The sequence below is a fragment of the Micromys minutus genome, assembly GCF_963924665.1.
Source record: "Micromys minutus genome assembly, chromosome: 11".
NCBI classification, from domain to species: Eukaryota; Metazoa; Chordata; class Mammalia; order Rodentia; family Muridae; genus Micromys; species Micromys minutus.
The window spans coordinates 19687071-19708924 of NC_137980.1; the positions used below are offsets into that span (position 1 = coordinate 19687071).

The following is a 21854-nucleotide window of genomic DNA, read 5'->3' on the forward strand; positions in this document are numbered from 1 at the left end:
TCAGGCCCTCTGGAAGAGCAGTCAGTGCTCTTAACCACTGAGCCATCTCTCCAGCTCCCTATTATTTTGTTTGTTTTGGAGACAGTTTTTTGGGGGGGAGGGTAGCTATGGTTGTCCTGGAGCTTGCTCTGTAGAATAAGTTGGCCCTCAAATTCAGAAATTCTTCTGCCTCTGCTCCCTGATTAAAATCCCTAGGATTAAAGACACACACTATCGGCGCCTAGCAAAATATTTGAAAAATCTTAATAGAGATCAAACTGAACCGAACAAGTGTCAAAACAAGTCAAATTCAAGAAAGTAAACCAATGATGGTTAGGTTAAATGAAAAGGCTATGCCATCTATGGGGGAAAAAAAACTGGAGCAAGTGAGAAGACAGAATACGTAAAGGCGGAACTTTACACTTGGAGGAAGTAGGTCTTGTTTAGTAAATGGCATTGGCCAGGCATGGAGGCTCATACCTGAAACCCCAGGGCCACATGAAGGAGACAGGAGGCTGCCTGGAGCTGCCTTACCAGCCAGTCAAGCCAAAATGGCGAGCTTCAGCTTCTGTGCGAGCTCCTGTCTCAAGGAAGTGATGGAAGAAAGGCATCGGGGGTCAGTCTCTGGCTCCTGCAGGGACATGTGTACCTGCACACGTGTGTGCAAAATGAATATAACCACACACCAAACCCCAAACATAAATAAGAGCTTTTTAGGGCAACTGACATCCAGTTGAAGGTGAAGACTGGCTATTTGTAAGGGTTATTAGCACAAGGGTCTTTCTTATGGTGACATTGAAGGACAAGACCATTGACTTGACCAAAGAAATGGAAAACTCCCATGTTAGAAAAACACAGAAATCAGAGGACAAACTGGGACAAAGTGTTAGTTTTTTACATGACAACACAGTCTAGTAGAGAAATACACCTACTAAAAGAAGGTAGATGAAGAATTGTAAACAGACAATTCACAAAGGAGAAAGTATTCAAAGTCAGCTTCAGGTAGGATGGTGTACTGACTGGTTTTGTGTGTCAACTTGACACAAGCTGGAGCTATCACAGAGAAAGGAGCCTCAGTTGAGGAAATGCCTCCATGAGATCCAGCTGTAAGGCATTTTCTCAACTAGTGATCAAGGGGGGAGGGCCCAGCCCATCCCTGGGCTGGTAGACCTGGGTTCTATAAGAAAGCATGCTGAGCAAACCAGGGGAAGCAAGCCAGTAAGCAGCATCCTCCAAGTTCCTGCCCTGTGTGAGCTCCTTTGGTGATGAACAGCAATGTGGAAGTGTAAGCTGAATAAACCCTTTCTCCCCAACTTGCTTCTTGGTCACGATGTTTGGCGTAGGAATAAATGCCCTGACTAAGACAAATAAATAAATCAACTTGATTTTTAGTTTTTACTATCACAATAGAAATTCTGTAACGGGACATGGCATCCAAGGTTGGCAAGGATGTGGGAAAACAGGCATCTGTCCTGCTTCAGAGACCATGGCTTCTGAGGCAGAGAGATTGATGGGTTGGGACAAAGAGTCCAATGTCCTTGAAGCTGTTGGATGTCTGTCAGTCTTTGTCATTCTAGCTGAGGTTCTTAATGACATAGGAGGATGGACAGAAGGACAACAAGAGAGAATGATTTGAGAAGATGCTAAGAACATAAGCATGTTCTCAATTCTGATGCCATGCACCTAACTCCCACTGACTAATTCCACACTTATTATATTTATTAATCATATTTATTTTATTATATTTATTATACACTGTAGTTCAGACACACCAGAAGAGGGCATCAGATTTCATTATTACCAGAAGAGGGCATCAGATTTCATTATTAGATGGTTGTAAGCCACCATGTGGTTGCTGGGATTTGAACTCAGGACCTCTGGAAAAGCAGTCAGTGCTCTTAACCACTGAGCCATCCCTCCGGCCCCACTCTGTCTTCTTCTAAAAGTCATTTTCACTCTTTCCTACTCATGTGCAATGTGGTTGGCAACACTGCCCCTGGTGGGCGGGGCGGGCAACTAGAGAACATGATCCTCAGCTCCTAGGCTGTGGGGTTTCGGGCAAGTTGTTTACTACTTCTCGGTTCGCTTGCTAAGTGTTCATATTTCTGTAACTAGGCATAACCACCGTCAGAGCTATTGTGAGAAGCTGGTTTCCTTCCTTCTAGAAGAACTGGCAGTGTAGTAACTTATCCTACACTTTGTATGTATCACTCTGAGTTCCTTCCCAGCAGTTTCTGGACCTCATAATCTGAAGCCCTGATAGTCTTGGATGAAGGGTCCTCCACAACCATCATCATCATCATCATCATCATCATCATCATCTACATTTTTTAAAAATGAGCTGTTTTCTATTTTTGTGTGCCTCCGGGCTGAGAGGGAAACTCTGGATTCTGGTGGAACACTGATGTCTAATCCAGAACGGCCCCTGTCCAGCTCCCCAGCTGTGGAGGGAGGGTAGTGTGCTAAGGCTGCAGAAAAGCTGAAGAGTATGCGACCCCATCTGATGAGGAAGTGGGAAAACAAAAGATGGGCAAACAGGAGCTAGTGATGGCCCCTTAGACACACCACTTATGACGCTTTGAGGCCACTAATTGGCTACTAAATGTGCATGGTTGTCAGAAATTGGAAGATACCCGTGACCATCACGTTAAAGACCGAACAAGGTAAGTATAAAAAAATTGGGGTCCAAAGTACACATATAGAAGGGGCTTGGTGGAGACTTCACTGCCTCATCTGACTCTGACGTGATGTTAAGCCACACACCTTCTGACACTGCTGCTATGCCTGTGTTTCCCTTTAAGAGGTGAAGCGGAAAGGCTACTTAAAAGCGACCTAAGTCGGCCTCCGAGGTGGCTATCCCTCTGGCAGGTGTGTCAGAGGTACCTACAGAGTTTGCTAAATGCATCGACCAGAGGCACCCTTGTTTGCTCACGGTGGGTCCCTGTAACGAAGTATTATGGGCTGGGCTGCCTTGTCAACAGCAGGGATTTCGTTCTCCATGCTCTGAAGTCATGGGACCAGTATAGCTGGGTTCTGGTGAGGGCTTTAGATTGCAATATCTCCTCCTTTCTTCTCTAGAGAGCTCCCTGGAGGAGTCCATTTTTAAAGGACGATACTCTCATTCATGAGGGCTTCTCCCTTATCGTCTATCTGATCATGCCTCCGCAGGTTCCTTCTCCTAATCCCACTACATTTACACCAAGATTTCTTTCTTTTAAAAAATACTTTTGTTATTATTACTTATGTATGTGTATGTGTGTATGTCTGCAAATGGGGTCAGAGGGCTGTCAAGTCCCTTGGAGCTGGAGTCACAGACAGTTGGGAGCTGCCCGATTGGGGTGCTGGGAATTGAACTTGGGTCCTTGGCAAGAGCAGTGTGTGTTCTGAACCACTAGGCCATCTCAGCCCTCCAACTAAGATTTTGACATATGAATTGGGAGCAGCACCCAGCCAGCCCACTGGGCTGGAGCAGGGACTGAGACTTTCAGACAAACTCCTGGGTGCTACAGCTGAGAATGGCTATCTTTGGTAATTTCCAGATTCCCAGGGCATTCACCCTGAAGACTGTAGCTCTCCACCCAGACTATACTTCCTAATTGTCAAAACATGAAAGTAATTATCCCAATCTCTCTTGTCCTGAAGACACAACTGATGATAATAGGGGTGCAGACAAGTTGCACTGTATGCTGGCTAGACATTAGGAAATCTAAAAAAACAGGAAGGAAGGAAGAGAGGGAGGGAGGGAGGAAGGGAGGGAGGGAGGGAACAGGCTTCATACTGAAGTATTCTTTGTGATGATGATGGCGGCAGTGGTGGTGGTGGTAGTGATGGTGTGTGTGTGTGTGTGTGTGTGTGTGTGTGTGTGTATAGTCATGGGCCACTGTACTCACAACAAGGTACTAGTGTGGAGGTCAGAGGTCAACTTTGTCAAGTCATTTTTCTCCTTTTTTACATGGCTCTGGGGTTGGAACCCAGGCTGCTATGTTTCTTAACAATCACCTGAACTTACCAAGTTTTCTCATAGGCTCTACACCACATGTTCTGAGTTAATTTATTAGTGGTGAGGTGGGAACCAGTTAAGTTTGCAAAGCCCAGTAACTTGCAACCAGAATTGAAAATTGTTGGATCAGACTGTTGTTCTCAAGGTTGGCTACCCATTGGAAGCACTTGGGGAACTTTACAAAAAAGAATGCTGTCTTAGGGTTTCTATTTCGGTGAAAAGACACTGCAACCAAAGCAACACTTGTTTAAAAAAAAAAAAACATTTGATTGGGGCTGGCTTATACTTCAGAGAGTTAGCCCATTATCAGCATGGCAGGAAGCATGGTGGTCACAGGGAGACATGGTGCTGGAGAGGTGGCTGAGACTTCTACATCTGGATCCTGAGGCAGCAGAATGAGAGAAAGAGCCACTGGGCTTGGCTAGGACATTTGAAACCCCAAAGCCCACGCCCAATGACATACTTCCTCCAACAAGGCCACACCTACTCTAACATGGCCACACCCCCTAATGCCACTCCCTAATTTTTCAAATATGAGTCTCTGGGGGGCCATTCTTATTCAAAGCACCAAGGACTGACTGTAGATGCTCTGTCCTTATCCCAGAGGATTCAATTCAATCATAATGGAATATAGTGCTGGACATCTCCAAGGTGATTCTGGTATGTCTGATACGCAGCCAAGTTTGAGAACAATTGTCTGAGCCAGGGCAGTGGCTAGGATCCCCTCCTTATTATCTTTCCCAAGAGCACTCTGACATGCTGCTTCTCAAAAATGCCCCAGGACTGGCCTCAGTATCACCGAGGAAACTTAGAAAACCAGTTCTCTTCTAGGGGTGGTGGCACAAGCTTTTAGTTCCAACCCTTTGGAGGTAGAGGCAGGGGATCTCTGTGTTCAAGGCCAGCTTAGTCTACAGGGTGAGTTCTAGGACAGTCAGGGCTACACGGAGAAGCCGGGAAAGAGAAGAGAAACACAGTTGTTTACGAGAGCCACTGAAGCAGCACCAGGGCTATAAAGACCTCCAGGAGACTCGAGCCTCCCTGCAGATAACAGCAGCTTCCATACCTCACAGTTGTTTGTGGTCCTGCTTGCCTCCCAGAGGCCAGCCAGTTCAAAAAGCAAGAGCCATAGGCCCCTGAACATTGGGCAATACCAAATCTCTGGGTGAGCAGAACAGCTGAGAAAGAGGTAGCAAAGGCAGGAAGGTGCCACAGGAAGCAAACACTGTCCTTCCTGTCTGGGGTGTGAGCACATGAGCGGTGGGAGGGGGTGGAGCAACTGAATGCGACAGCAGCAGAGACCAGAGATGGCCTTGTGTGAGGACATTTTTCTTGGACATGGATGCATTTGGGTTTGTGGCAAGTTCTCAGTAAGACCATTTTCCCATTTACAAGGAAAGCCTGTTTGCTGTTTTGGAAACCAAATCTCACTCCGTACGTCAGACTGGCCTCCAACTTCTAGCAAGATGACTGCTTCAGCCTCCTGAATATTAAGATTGTAGCCATGTGTTGGTCACCAAGCTTGTCCATACGTCTTGCTTCAAAATAATAACAACAATAATAATAATAAACCAAATATGATTAATATTTAAATAACATTAAATTAAATTTAATTAATTGGTTAAATTTATAATATTTAATGTATTATTATTGTTGTTGTTGTTGTTTTTGTTGTTAGTGTTGGAGATGGTTTCCTGATATACACTGAACAGTGAGAGGTACCAATGCTCTCCTGGGTTAGCTCAGGGCCCCACCCATGTGTAAAGTTCATTCTGTGCTATAACTTTCATCTTAAGTAGCAACGAGGCCGGAACCCATGAAGCCTCATTATACTTAGTGCTATAGCAAGAACTTATTTGCATGGGTTGCTTCTAGAGTTTGGTGATAATACACATTTAAATGTACTCTGTGCGGAGATTTGAGTGAAGACAAGATTGGTCAAGGCTGGACGGCAGTCACTAATGGTGAGTGTCTACTCCAAATAAGCAAACCAGCAAAGGGGTGTCAAGCAGACAGAATCCTTGGGCCAGAAATAATACTTTTCAGGAAGTTCTGTTAGAAAGCGCTGGCGTTAGAAGCATGGCCTTTCATTGCCTCGGGAAGGAGTCAGCCATAGATTTTTCCATCTGCCTGCTTGGAATAGTTGAGTTGGTATCTGAGCTCTGGGCCCACACCAAAAATAGGAAACCTATAAAGGCTGGGCTTTGTGTTGAGAGCTGATGTATGTGAAACGAACAATATATACTGCCATAGCATGTCATCGCTCTCAGCTTTTATGTCACCATGTTGAAGACTGTTTTCCAAAGATGTCAGTAAAATGTCTTCCATGTGAGGTTTTTTTAATATGGTGGTTTTGATACTCCTCCTCTTGAGAGTTCGGTCTAATTTACAGGTTAAGTCATGTTTTCCAGCAATTTCTATGTGGATGTTATAACCCACAAAACTTCAGCGTGTGATCTTCTTAGGGGAATAGGATTTTCTTATTCTCTTTTGCTTGTTTGCTTTTCGGGAGAGCATTTTTCTGTGTAACCCCCCCCTCCCCCGGCTGTCCTGTAACGCACTCTGTAGACCAGGTTGGTTTCGAACTCAGATATCTGCCTGTCTTCTGCCTTCCAAGAGCTGGGATTCAAGGAACGAGCCACTGTACCGGGCTGGCGAATAAGATCTTTAAGAAGGTTTAAATGGAGGTAATGTGGTTAAGGTTAATCATTGGATTCGGTACCCTGATAAAAGGTGGAGCTTTGAACACAGGAATGTACAGACAAAGGAAAGATGAAGTTCCCAGACTCAGAGAGAAAACAATCACTTATGAACCAAGAGGAGAGGCCTGAAACGGAGGCTTCTCTCATGGCCCAGAAGGAGCCATCCTGCTGATGCCTGTTCAGTGAGCCATCTTAGTTCTGTTGCTTAGCTTCCTAGTCTGTGCTGGTTTTCACCACAGCTCTAACTGTCCTATGGCTCCGGGAAGGCTTTGATGACTGTGTGAGTGAAATGTATGATTTCCTGGGAGACCAGACTCCAGGGAAGCCCCAGCCACCTGCAAGGTCACATGCCGTTGCACTATCAGCTGTCCCGGCCGCCAGGCAGCATCAACTAATAGAGAAGTGAACCAAGACACCAGCAGATCGTTCCTGCTCCTGCTGTGGGGTGCCTACCCTCTGAAACTGCCTAACGTCTAATTTGCATGCCATTAATTACTTGTACCTAAAGCCATTATTCACAATTTGGAGCCATTCTTCAACGTTTATGGTATGCTCATTCTTAAGGTAGCATTATTTTAATTTTTGAAAATCTACTTGTAGAAATTACTTTGATTAAAACTCAACTGGTCATATGAGGCAAAGGTGGTTCAGGGTTTGAGAGTGCTTGCTGCTCTTTCAGAGCACTCATATTGGGTGGCTCACAACTGCCTGTCACTTCAGCTATAGGGGATTTGACACTTCTGGCTTCTGTAGTCATTCACATGTATGTGTTCACACATGCACACATGCACACACACATACATACGAATAAATACTAAAACAATAAAAAAATTATTTTACCACTATTTCAATGAACACAATTGGTCAGTTTCTCCCTTTTCCAAATTTTGTGTAGCCACATCTTTTCTTATTGTTTTTGATGAATTATTTCATTCTCTGAAAAGCAAAGACCTTCCAAATTTCAAGATCTTGTAAGAAGTTCCTGTGGTGGTTTGAATGCGCATGTCCCCCACTGCCTTGGGCATTTGAACACTTGGTCTCCAGGTGGTGGCGCTGTTTGGGGAGGTTTAGATGGAGATGCATAACAGAAGTGGGGTTTTGAGAATAAAAGGCCTCATCTTCATTTGCTCTTTCTGCTTAGTGGTTGACATTCAAGACGAACTCTTAGCTTCCTGTCCCTGCTTACTGCTTTTTGTTGTATCTTTAGTTCACCACAATAGATTCTTATCCTTCTGGAGCCATAAGCCCAAATAAATTCTCTTGATCATGGACTTTTATCATAATAGAAGGATAATACAGCTCCTATATATTTTTCCATTATAAAGGGCTTCATCATTAAATATGTGTTCAACTAAAATATTGCAGCCAGACATGAAAATAGGAGAAAGCTCTCAAGTTCTGGGAAAAAAAATTCTTTCTGTGGTGGTTTGAAATGAGAATGTCCCCCATAGTTTTATATAATTAAATGCTTGGTCTACAGTTGGTGGAATTGTTTGGGAAGAATTAGGAGGTGTGACCTTGTTGGAGGAGATGTGTCTCTCGGGATGGGCTTTGGGGTTTCATAAAGGCCCAGTCTCCCAGTCTCTCTCTCTCTCTCTCTCTCTCTCTCTCTCTCTCTCTCTCCCTCCCTTCCTTCCTATTTTCCTCCCTCCCAACCCCAAAGCCACCCCCTCCCAGGCCTCTATCTTGGGATAAGATGTGATCTTCTCAACGACCACTTCAGCTCCATACCTGCCTGTCACCATGCTTCTTGCCATGATGGCCCTAGACTAACCTGTTGGTTTTGATTTTTCAAAATCTACTTTAATACGTGTTCTTAAAAGCTTCTGGCCTTCTGGCCCACCACCCATTAGACTTAAGGGAAGACGACGACTAATAGGCAAGGGAACATGAACCTGTTTAGAAGTAGTTTTTTGGGGTGATTCCAATCTTTGTTGTCAGCAATCCAGTCCACTACCAAAACCCCCAAACATGAATAAGCAGCAGTCACTCAGTCCAGAAGAAACCTCGAGCCTCTGCCAATCATCACAGCACAAATTCACAGATGTGCGTGAAGCAGCCAGAGCACCACCAGAAGTTCTTTAGTGCACTTCTCTCTATGAAGCCACAACAAGCAAAGATTAGTGCTTCGACAAGCAAAAGAGCAAGGTGAACCAATACCAGAGTGTCGTCCACTGTCTGTTGGGCTATACTTATGTTCTTTCCAAACATCACGTGATCATCCACTCCAGCAAAATATTACATGCCCTTTCACCAGACAGCTTCCAGAAAAATGACACATGACACAATTGGGTCTCTAAGGAAACCAGAAACTCCCATTTCACTAACCCTCTGAAACTATAAGCAAACCTCAAATGAAATCCTTTCTCTTATAACTCCCCTTGCTTGTAATGTCTCTTCACAGCAGTAGAACAGGAACAAAGGCACTCCCTGTAGTTCTGTGTGTCCTCCTCACCATTAGAGTATCAGAATACCAAGAGGGGAGGTGAAACTCAGAGGCACTAGGGCTACATCTCATTATCCATATTGAGGTGCTGGGCTCATATGACACCAACACATTGCTCAGAGGAGACCAAACACAGCCTAAGATAGGGACCCCAGCCTGTGTTTCTCCAGGTGAGAAATGTCTGAGGGTGGGGCAAGGCTGTGGTTCTCAAGTTCTTGGGTACCCAGACATTGCTGGGGACCTCAAAGAACTGAGAAACATTCAAATATGTGTGTGGGCCATTATTATTCAAACCAACACATTCTGTCACTCTGGATCCCACAAGCTTATAGTTACATCATAATGCAGAATATACATAGTCCAAGCACAAAAGTACCTACAGGCTTTCCCAGTTTTAATGCTGATCAAAGTTTACTTTCTTCTGAGACTCAAAGCAAGCTTTCTGTTTCCAACTTTTTATGGGTTCTTGAATCTCACATCATGCACCCTAATCCTACTCATATCCCCCTCCCCTCATACCTGTCCCCACTCCTGTAACTACCCAGACAACAGAGAAACATGCCTTGTGGTGCATATTGTAGTGTGTCACAGGGTGGCCCAGAGTATACCCTTTGACCACACTTCTTTGCTTGCAAATGTTATTGCAATGACTCATTGATCTGGTATGAGGCCTCTGGCTTCTGCTACTCCATCAATACTAGAACCTCACCGGAACTCCTTGTGGACATCCTGTTGTTGCCTTGAGTCATGGAGCCCCTATAGTTTTGAATCTGTAGGAACAGCCCCTTCATGCATTCCTACAGTTCATCAATGGAGTAGATGTTGGGGTAGGCCAATTCAAACCTCTGTATCTGGGCCTGAGAGATACCTGAGCTGGTCTGCTCACTGGCTCTCCTACTCAAGTCCTCAGGCTGGTCACTCCCTCTGTGCACTGCCTCATAACTCCTGTGCAATTCATGCTTCCCCTTCACAAAGACTCCCCTGCCACACTGTTGGTCTGAGTGGTTCTGGGAACCACACATTCAAATATGTAGCTCATAGGGGTCATTCTCCTTCAAACTACCACAGTATTCATTTTTGCTAGGCTTCTTTCTTTCTTTTTGAAGAAATATTTATTTACTTATTTTATGTATGTGAGTACACTGTCACTCTCTTTAGACAGACCAGAAGAGGGCATCAGATCCCATTACAGATAGTTGTGAGCCACCATGTGGTTGCTGGGAATTGAACTCAGGAACACTGGAAGAACAGTCAGTGCTCTTAACCACTGAGCCATCTCTCCAGCCCGGGCTTCTTTCACTGGGCAAAAAAGTCCAAGATCTATTTGTGTTGTAATTTTCGTTAATAATTCACTCCTTCTTGTTGCTAACTAACCCTTCTCTGTAGAAAGGCCCTTGAGTTTATTCATTCACCTATGATGAATCTTTGATATTTTTTTTTCTTATTTGGTGTTTTTTTTTTTAGTTTATTTTCCCATTTCTGTGACAAAATGCCCAGAGAGAAACATCATAAGGGAGGAATGGTTTATTTTATTTGACAGTCAAATTGTGTCTATATAGTAATTGTGTCATACTTCTTAAGTTGGGCAACATTATTCCATAGTCAGAAGAAGAGAGTAATGAAGGTATGCCTCTGCTCTGCTCACCTTCTATACTCTTACATAGTTCAGGATCCCTTGTCTAGGGAATGGGGCCACCCACAGTGGCCAGGTCTTTCCACCTCAGTTAGGTAATTGAGATAATCCCCCACAGACAAGCTCAAACACCTCTCCCAATCGATTCTAACCTCTGTTGACAACTAACACTAAATGTCACAGGACTGTTAATAATAAAGTCACTTTGAGCATTCAGACACACATCTCTAAATAGGCTTATGTTTTTTCTCTGAGGTAAATAGCTAAGAGTAGAAGGATTGGATCATACAGTATCTCTTTAACTTTTAAAAATGTTGCCAAGTTATTTCTAAAGTAACCATACTGTTTTACTCTTCCATCAATAGATGCTATGGTAATTCAGTGGCTCAATTATTGACAAACATTACTAAAATGGTTGGGATAGTTATATGCAAAAAAGGAAAGAAAAAATAAGCCTCAATGAATACTGAATACCACTTGAAAATGTTGCTGACCTAAGAAGACCTTGAGATAATAAAACTTATAAAAGACATTATTTAAAATGCTGAGGTTATCTGGGCATAATGGCACACACCTTTAATCCTAGCAGGCAGGAGGATCTCTGGGAAATCAAGGTCAGCTTGGTCTACATAGTGAATTCCAAAACAGACAGAACTACACAGAGAAACCCTGTCTTGAAAGAAAAACAAAACAAAACAAAACAAAACAGATAACTACAATAATAATGATGGTGATATGTGACATGAAATACATAAAGTGAAATAAAATTAACTAAGCACTCATTAGATATATGTCCCTTAAGCTAGGTTTTATAGGGGGTAAAACCAAAAGAAGCAAAAAAAGAAAAGCAAATCCTTTTCTTTCCTCTTCCTTTTTAAAGAATTATTTATTTATTTTATGTATATGAGTACGTTGTGATGGTCTTCAGACACACCAGAAGAGGGCATCGGATCTCAGTGCAGATGGTTATGAGCCACCATGTGGTTGCTGAGAATTGAACTCAGGAAGAACAGTCAGTGCCCTTATCTGCTGAGCCTTCTCTCCAGCCCATCCCTACCCATTCTCAAAGACGAGATAAATAGTATGTAAATGATGAGAATGCCATCCAGTCAGACACTATGACCCTGCAATGCATGGGATCCTCAGGAGGGAGATGGGGGTTTTCAAATAACTTATTTTATCATAACAGATAACTCACTGCCAGATAGTAGACTGATTACAAGTGGATGCGTTCGTTAAGACACAGGACATAGAATGAATAAGAGTTGAAGACAGTTTGGGAAAACGTCATAACTTATGTGTCAACAGGTTAAGAGCACTGGCTGCTCTTCCAGGGGTCCTGGGTTCAATTCTCAGCAACCATATGGTGACTCACAACCATCTGTAATGGGATTTGATTCCTTCTGGTGTTCACGAAGGCAGAACATTCATATATAAAGTAAATAGATAAATCTTTTAAAAACCTACTTGTACACATATAGAAGAAGAGGGAAAAAAGAGGAAGAAGGAGGAGAAGGAGGAAGAGGAAGGAGAAGGAAGAGGAGAAGTGGGGAGAGAGAAGAAGAGGAGAAAGCGGAAGAAGGAAAAGAGAGAAAAGGAGGAGGAGGAAGAAAAGAAGAGGAGGAAGAAGAGGAAAAAGGAGGAGGAGAAGAAGGAGGAGTAGGAAGAGGAGAAGGAGAAGAGAGAAGAAGGAGAAGGAGGAGGAGGAAGAAGAGGAGGAGAAGGAGAAGAAAGACTCTTGCCTGTATTTAACACACCAGGAAATCTCATCAACTTGATCTTCAGATTCTGTCCAAAATCTATCCATTTCTCAACTCCTTTCCTCTAGGACCAGCTCCACATCTTCAGCCACCAACAGGCATCACTTTTACTGCTGTCATTCAGGCCTTTCTCATCTCCTACCGTTTAATATGAAGAGATTCAATAAAGCACCCAGGAGGATCCTTCACATGACCTAGGGATTTAAGCCCAGTGAGATCAGTCCACTTCACTAAGAGTAAAAGTTAAAGCCCCGAGAACACCTACAAGACCTCTGGTCCGTCCCTCCTCATCCATGGCCCTTTGTCCTTGGTTTCTACAGTCCTGTAAAATCCCTGCCCCTGTCCCCACTCCTGTCCACTGTAGCCTGCTGCCAATTTTGGATATGACAAGTATGCTCCTACCTTGAGGCCTAATTGTTATTTCTGCCTAGACTTCTCCTTTCCAGGTATATATCATTACTTTAATCTCTGCTCTTTAAAGCTGGACTTTGACTGCCCTTCCCCCATGGCTTACACCTTTACTTCGTCGTTTTTCTCCATCACACTTATCATCTTTTAACAGATTGTATCATTCATTCATTCATTCATTCATTCATTCATTCACATGTCATATGGTTATTTCTTCTGGTGTCCTAATAGAGTTCCTGGTTTTCTTTTCTGATATATCCCAAGTGTCCGGAACTTGCCTCAATGTGTACACAATACTTCTGTTGAGTGCATGGGAAGAAATGCCCTTCCTCAGGCAAGTGCAGAGCCATTAATATCTGCATCATGTCACCAGCTCCGGATCCGTTTTTTCAAACTAGCACAGTCAAATTTGAAAACGGTACATGGAATTGTCTCCCCTCTGGAAGAGTCACGATGCATCGACAAGCCAGACAACACAAGGGCTGCGGTCGAGTTAATTGCTTTCTATGATAACTTCCTGCTCTCTGGCCTTTCCATGGAACAGTAGCACAATAGAACCGTCCCTGGCCGTCTTGCCTGACAGCTGGGGACATTTTCTATTCTCGTCTTTTCCACTCTATTTTCCCCGTCTGCTCTGCTCTTTTTCAGTATTGGCCAAACCCAATCATTGATTTTATGAGCAGGAATTCTGTCTGTGTCTGTTCAAAAGTACCTTCAAACTCAGCCCAGATGTGGCTTTATCTACTATGGTACTCACCCCATTTTTCCCAATATTTTGCTCCTTAAAAAAAAAAAAAAAGAAAGAAAGAAAACCTTTAAGCCTCCAGATGCTAGTCTTTCTGGTTTTTTATGACAGAATTCTAGAATAAATGGTTCCAAGGAAATGTATGCTAAGACCCAAGCTCTGAATCACCAACCTGTCTTTTGTTTTGTTTTTTAAAGGTTAGAAGGTTTGTACCCATGTCTACCTGCACAGGCACTGTATAGTTGAATTCCCCCATCACACTCTTTTCCTTGTGTAAAATTCTACTTACTAGAGTCTCCTTTTTTTTTTCTCTATTTTTCATGATTCGAATCCGGGGGTTTGTTATTTGTATTAACTTTTCTGTAAATTTTGGGTCCGCAATTTTTTTTTCCAGCTCTTTTCTGCTCTGGAAGAGAGCCAGCCAAGGAGTTCCCACATATTTCTAGTGGGTAATGTTGACATTCTTTTCTGAGGTGAGTTTGTGTTTGTGTTAAAGGTTCATTTTTGCAACTAACAACCTCAAGCTTGATCATGAAACACAGTATCAAGTAAACTGCTGTCTCAGTGAGGCTGAAAGATGGGATGAGGGGCATACTAATTCATTTAATACAAATAGATGCTGTCATCTATCTATCTATCTATCATCTATCTGTAATCTAATCTCATGAAAGGCTTTATCATGGCCTCATAAGTATCCTTTTCATTTTCATTATGTCCTATAGACAAATGAAATCCCTAAATCACTAAGAGCCATATCTTTCCAAACTAGAGAGATTTCACAGCCTCTGCTTGGACTATACATGGAAAATAAATAAACCTACTCTTTCTAGACATAGCACAGCCCAACTATTCTAAATCTAGAAATGCAAAGTCTGAAATGCTCAAACAGCTGAGCCAGGGTGGACCACTCATTTGCTGAAACAACTGGAAAACTCCCACATCTGGCCTCTTGTGGCACATCACAGTCAGAATACAAGCAAACTTAAAACACTGCGTAAGTCTCTCTTCCAGCTGCACAGGTGCACAGACACAAATGGGTGTTGTGTTTGAGCGTGGTTCCTAGCCTCAAGACATTTTATTTAGCATATGCAAGTATCCCAAAACATGAAAAAAAGAAAGAAAGAAAGAAAGAAAGAAAGAAAGAAAGAAAGAAAGACTCCTGGTTCCAAGGATTTTAGAAAAGACTTACTCAGCCTTCAGTCTTAAATTTTTATCTGTTGGTAATGGAGAGATGGCTCAGTGGTTAAGAGCACTGGCTGCTCTTCCAGAGGATAAGGGTTCAGTTCCCACATGGCAGCTCACAGCTGTCTGTAACTCAAGTCCCAGGGAATCCGACACCCTCTCACGGACATACCCACAGGCAAAACAGCAACACACATAAAGTAAGTAAATAAATCTTTTAAAAAACTTCTTTGTTATTAGAAGTATGCGTGCTCATAAGTGCAGGGGACCTGAGGTCAGAGGACAACTATATGGAGTCATCCTGTGATCTAATTTCTCAGTTCTTTTTATGTTAGGACCAAATACGTTCAGTCTGCCTCCTGGAAATTGACATATTAAGTAATGTGACCAGAGAGATAATGGAGCTGAAGCTCTGTATTCTGGGAGGGTTTCTCTTAAAGGCAGCATGAAGACTCTTCTGTGGAATGTATTAGGGCTTTGCAGTTAAACCCATGATGCAAATTGCCTGTGGCGTTCCTCCCTCAGGACCTACAAGTCGCAAGGAGAGAACTGACTCCCTAAAGTTGTCCTCCGCCCTCTACACGCATGCCACGAGATCATGCCTCCCCCACCCTATATACGCACACAAAATAAATAAAAATGCCATCAAAACTCTTTTTAAAAGAATGACAAAATAAGCGGCACTTGGACTTCTGACTTTGGGGTGCCGAATGTAAATGACTGTGAACCACCAAGCATGCCTGTGTGGTGTGCTGAGGAAGGAGAGCTAGTCCAACTTAACTGTGGTAGTGAACATTCCTGAATCCGTGTGAATACATTTCACTGTTATAAAACACAGATTTAGACCTTTGCTGACATCCCGAATTCTTGAGGATTTCTGAGTCCAGCTCAGGCTGCGGAATGCTTATTTAAGAAGCTCTTATGCAAGCAAGATCTACTCGGTGAGGCCTGGAGGCCACTAAGAGGCTGGAAGAAGAAAGAAACCTCACCCTTTCTCCAGCACACCGAAGGGCCTGCCATTAGAACCCAGCTCGGTGCGTTATGATCATGAACCTTTCCAGGTTTAAATGCACCCACTCCTGGGGGATGCTGATCACTTCCCACATGGAACTCTGCCTTGAACTTACTCTCAGAGCCTATGCAGCCCTGAAGAAGCAGCAGGGGATGGGTCTGGCCCATCCCCCTTACTGCCTTGTGAGAGCTGGCCGCCTGAGACCACTCAGCTATCACGGGGAATTAGCTTAGTGTTAAATGTGCTATCACACCATAGAGAATAAAGAAGATGGAGGCCCCCCAGATGGCCAGGAGAAAAACTTAGGGTCATCATTCCCCGAGGAATGGAGTAGGCATAACTGTAAAATGAGATGAAGTGGGTGATGCTCATAGACTTGCTGGAATCCGGAGGATCTTAAACTTACCTTTTACTGAAGACGATGTGAAGAGTGTGAGTCTCCGGGTCTCAAAACTCTGAATAAGTTGAATTTTCAAACCCACAGAGGTGAGTCTTCCTTCCACCAGTACATAAAGCAGAGGCCAGCAGTGTGTGCTGTTGCCACAGTGGGGTTCCTCTGAGAATTTTAGGAATGGAAAGGAGGCAGGGAATTGAATATGCCCCAAAGTTCACTGGAGATCTGCGACACGCAGTTACCGGGAACAGAGTGGGGGTTGGCATCAGGGACAGAAAGAGAAGAACTAACTCCAGTATCCACCAGTGGATGAACAAGTGGATGGGATATGTGGAGTATGAACACAGTGGAATACCTCTCAGCCTCAGAACATCCTGTCTATGAAACCTCATATAATGAAACTCCAAGACATTATGCTGAACGAATTAAGTCAGACACCCAAAGGCAGGAAGGCCTAGCAGGGAGTAAAGCAGAAGCCACGGAGGAGGGCTGGTTATTGGCTTGCACAACACGCTTGCTTCTCTGATTGCTTGCAGTGCCCAGGCTTGACAGCTCAGTTAAGGCACCACTCACAGTGAGCTGGAGACTCCCTCCGACCCCAACATCAATCAGTGAAGACATGTGGCACAGGTTGTATCCACAGTCCAGTCTGGGAGGGACAGTTTCTCAACTGAGGTTCCCGCTTCCAAAATGTCTCTAGCTTGCAACAAGTCAACATAAAATTAGTCAGCACATTTACATTCTTGCCTTCTGAGTTTACTTACATACCCGAGGTTCTTCTCAAACAAATCTGCTGGGCCTGTGACAAAGAGGAAGAGAGTTGAGGCAGAGCCTTCTTCCCAGAGTTGGTGCCAAATCCTGTGAAGTCAGCTGTGGGGGGTTCAGGTCACTCACCCAAACAATCTGTGGGAATAAAACTGATAAACTCGAAGCCCAAGGAAACATCTGTGTGCGGGTGCAGACCCTGTCCCTCACAGAAGAGAGACGACTAGATCTGGGACCTTACCAGACACTTTCTGCTCCAGAGAATTTCTAGCCACCATGGTGGCACCAGGTACCCAGGTCAACCTGAGGGACAGCAGGGCTCCACACTGCCACCAGGGGGCAGTTCTGCAGCTCCCACATTGCAAGCACGTGCTTGCAAGCCCAGGGGTGGGGGTCTCTCTTGATTCCGAGTGGCTGTCCTGCCCACCTCTGGCCCCTGTACTAGCTTGAGGGGATGGGATGGAATGGGATGGAGATTTTCCATCCCTGGAGAGAAGAAGCCAGGAGACTCAGAGAGCTAGGGACCTGGAAGGCAGAAAGTATGAACAAGGCGCAGATTAGGTTTCCAGGCTGGGAAATTTCTGGACTGAACAGCTAAGGGGCTCCAGGTAATAGGTACCTTAACTAAAGCAAACAAAACAGGTGGAGTACCCAAAGGTGAGGCTTTAGTGAAGCTCACCCAAATCTCTGCTAACAAGTTCCGCCCCTACAGCGATCCCAGTGTGTTTAGGCAGTCTGTCAATCCGGCAAATCCCCACATGTTCCTGAGTGACCATAAGGTAATTTACCACATTTTCCCAAACATTTCCAGGGAAAAGCCCTTTAACCCTTTGGGAACAGCCTTAGAGATGATATTACAAACGGACAGACAAGTTAAAGACGCTGCAAATCTTGAGCAGAGAGACTGGCTGTAATTTATCCTCTTACATTACTAATAGCCTTCGAACAATTCTTCCTGTCTTCCATCTACAAATATGTTACCATTCAAATACGTCCACAGCCCTCGGCGCTGTGAAAACCACGGTGTTTATTTAGATATCGGGCTAGCACTTATAAAAACCTAAACTTTCGATGTAAAAGTGAACTCCTTGGTAAGGACACCTGTCTGCATCAACAAAGCACTCGTTGCCTGATTAATGTTGGCGCAGGTTAATCGGAGCTCATTATAATAATTAGATGGTCCAGTCGTACATCAAACGAGAGGCAGTGAAAAACAACTCGTTCAGAACGAGAAGCATTCTCATAGATCTTTGAAAGATCTCTAGTAGACTTTACGGACCATTTACAAGTGGAACTGGTTACCCATTGGAGGGAACAAAACCTGATTTGAAAAGAAGTCCTACATGGGGTAACAGTTTATTTTTAAGACTCTGTGATGAATCCCAGTTGGAAGAAGTCCTTTCAGGAAGTAAGAAACACGCGGTCGATACAATGACATACACAAGAGGGTTTGACATTGTTCCTAAAGAAAGCCATTGAATTTGTATTCAGTTCTTGGCAAATGGCCATTTTAACCAGAAAGTTAACCGTGGCAGGCAAAGTTCCCTATTTGAACTAGCAGCATCTCAGGAAATGCAAACATCCAGAAAGCTAAGCTATCAGAATGAATTCGGGTTACACAGTTATTCGGATTTCCCACCAGCCAGAACAAATACATTTAGCTGGTGGTAAACACAGGTATTCTGAAAACAGAATCGCATTTGAATGATCCCCCACTAGCTTGCTGGTAAGAAAAATGAACTGAGTGGAGTTGCTTCCTATATTTAAATTTTAAAAGATCGTTTTGTGTGTGTGTGTGTGTGTGTGTGTGTGTGTGTGTGTGTGTGTAAAGAGTATAAGGTTTATGTATTTTCCAAAAAAAAAAAAAAAAAAAAAAAAAAAAACCAAACTTGATATCAAAGTTCATCTTTGCTACTGTCTTTCTACTACTACCAATCCTTCCGGAACAGCACTGTAAGTTATAATAATTCTAGTGTTTAGAGAACACTGTGAAATGCTCGCTCAAACGTACCTTTTATTGAAGAGTATGGCGCTTCTTTTCCTAACATGCCAACCGTTATTTGAGTTGCTACTAGGTGTCATTTCTGTGTGAGTATGTTTAGCTTTTCACTGCAGTTCTCCATTTCTTTTCCTCATTCAACCATTACTCGCTCCATTCCCATGGGATTTGGGAGTTGCTCTCATTAGAGTGGCTTAGTTTAGCTGTCAAGTCTCTAGGGCATTCAATTGCAGATAAATGACCAAAACGCCAGCCTAACCGCATTTTTATTAACAGATGGCGGAAAACAAACGTCTTTGGAGAAGAACCGAAGGGAAAGGGTTAAAGGGTCAATAAACAATTATTACCGTGCTCAAAATGGGGGATTTCTCATCAGATTCCACAGGCGGAGGCTGGCCCAATCCAGGGGAGCTGGGACACCCACCAGACTCCCTCGCTCAATATTTCCAGGGACCAACCACCTCACACATAGAGCAGTTGTCCCCCAGTGGGATAGCTTCTCAAGGCCACCAAATGGTCCAATCGAAGCATCCCCGAGCGCTTCTGAGATTAGGGCTGAGTGCTAATTCGGGAGAATCAGGCTGGGGGCTTAAACTCCTGTAGCTCCGGAGTCCGGCTCCCGGCTGGCTAGGGTGTGATTCAGGATATCCAATACGTTGGCAAGAAATAGTGGGCTCCGGTCTCCAACTCTTGCTGCCGCCCCTCCTGCGGGTCAACTTTCTCTCCCTGCACGCCGACTCCCTCGCCTTTCTTTTCCTTCCCTGGGCCGCGCTCTGACGTGCACACCATGTGACAGGCCTCCTTCTGCTAAAAGCCCAGACAAGTTCCGCCCTCTTCTGGACTCAGCCCTGGCCTTGCCGAGCTCCGTTTCTAGATTCTCACTCGTCCCGCGCCCTTCTGGGCTCCCGACACCGACTGGCCCGCCAGGGTCCAGCCACCCCCTCTTGGACTGACCCGGTCAGAGGGACCGCAGTGGAAAAGGTCAAGTCTAGCACGCCCGCCACCCGGTGCACGCGGAGCCCGGGAGCGCAAACACTGCGCACAGCCCCGCTCGCCAAGTAGCAGCGCGGAGCGGCCCCAGCCACCTCCTCCAGCCGCGCGTCGCAGCGTGGAGTCCTCGCTCCGGGTCCGCCGCTCCGGGGTCGGCCCGGGGAGGCCAGGCAGCCGGGAGCCCGGCGCCCCTATGTGCCGCCGCGCCACCGCGCCGCCCCAGCTATGACCCTGAGCACGGAGATGTCCGATGCCTCCGGCCTCGCCGAGGAGACAGACATCGACGTGGTGGGGGAGGGCGAGGACGAAGAGGAGGAGGACGATGACGACGAGGGCGGCGGCGGTGGCGGCGGCGGCGGCCGGTCCCGGTTGCCCAGCTCGGCCCAGCGGCGGCGGCGCTCTTACGCCGGGGAGGACGAGCTCGAGGACCTGGAGGAGGAGGAGGAGGACGAGGAGCTGCTGCTGGCCTCGCGGCCTGCCGCGTCCCCCGCGCCTCCGGGTCCTGCGCCCGGCCCGGGGACCGGATCGGGGGGCTGCAGCGGCGCGGGAGCGGGAGGCGGCGCGGGCGGTGGCGCGGGCGCGGGCACGGGCGGGGGCGGGGGCACCAAGAACCCGCTGGTGAAGCCGCCGTACTCGTACATCGCGCTCATCACCATGGCCATCCTGCAGAGCCCCAAGAAGCGCCTGACGCTCAGCGAGATCTGCGAGTTCATCAGCGGCCGCTTCCCTTACTACCGGGAGAAGTTCCCGGCCTGGCAGAACAGCATCCGTCACAACCTGTCGCTCAACGACTGCTTCGTCAAGATCCCGCGCGAGCCGGGCAACCCGGGCAAGGGCAACTACTGGACGCTCGACCCGGAGTCCGCAGACATGTTCGACAACGGCAGCTTCCTGCGGCGCCGCAAGCGCTTCAAGCGCCAGCCGCTGCTCGCTCCCCACGCGGCGGCCGAGGCGCTGCTGCTGCGCGGTGCGGGGCCGGCGGCGGGCGCGGGGGACCCGGGCGCCGCGCTCTTCCCGCCGCCGCCGCCGCCCGCCTGCGGCTACGGAGCCTACGGCTGCGCCTACGGCCTGCAGCTGCCGCCCTGCGCGCCGCCCTCCGCGCTCTTCGCCGCCGCTGCCGCCGCCGCGGCCGCCGCCTTCCACCCGCACTCGCCCCCGCCGCCGCCCCCGCCGCCTCCCGGGGCGGCCGCCGAGCTGGCGCGGACCGCCTTCGGCTACCGGCCTCACGCGCTGGCCGCCGCCCTGCCCGGCCCGTTGCAGGCGGCCGCGGTCAAGGCGGGAGGCTCGGGCGCCGCCGCGGCGCTCGCGCGCTCGCCCTTCTCCATCGAGAGCCTCATCGGGCGCACCCGGGGTCCCGCGGCCGCCGGTGCGCACGCCTCGCCCGGGGCCGCCAGCGGCGCCGCACCGGGACCCGGGGGCGGAGGCTGCGCGGTGCAGGCGGCCGCGGGTCCCGCCGTCGCGCTCACCCGCTCGCTCGTGGTCGCCGCCGCGGCCGCCGCCTCCTCCGTGTCGTCGTCCGCCGCGCTGGGGACTCTGCACCAAGGGACTGCACTGTCCAGTGTGGAGAACTTTACTGCTAGGATTTCCAATTGTTAGAAACGCCGTTAGCGCCCGGGAGAGAGCGAAGGTAGGACCCCCGGCTCCTTTCTCCGGATGGGGGGTTGGTTTTGTTCGCCCCTCCCGGCCCTCGGCGTCCTCGCACCCCCATTTTCGCCGCTTCGGATTTTTGGACCAGACTGTGTTGGGTGAGCAGGGGCGCCGTGCGTTTGGTTCAGAGGGTCAATCTATTTATGCAAAATCGCCCTATGCTGCAATCCTGACTTGGGGGTCGAAAGGAGGGGA

The 21854-nt window shown here is 46.7% G+C and overlaps 1 protein-coding gene across 1 annotated transcript; it reads left to right on the forward strand.

Annotated features, from left to right (window-relative positions):
- Positions 1-20237: 20237 nt before the first annotated feature.
- On the forward strand, positions 20238-21608 carry FOXD1 (forkhead box D1; the record flags this gene model as incomplete). Its single annotated transcript, XM_080925198.1, has 1 exon — positions 20238-21608. The coding sequence occupies one exon, from the start codon at positions 20238-20240 to the stop codon at positions 21606-21608; it is 1371 nt and encodes a 456-aa protein (XP_080781324.1).
- Between the last annotated feature and the right edge of the window lie 246 nt (positions 21609-21854).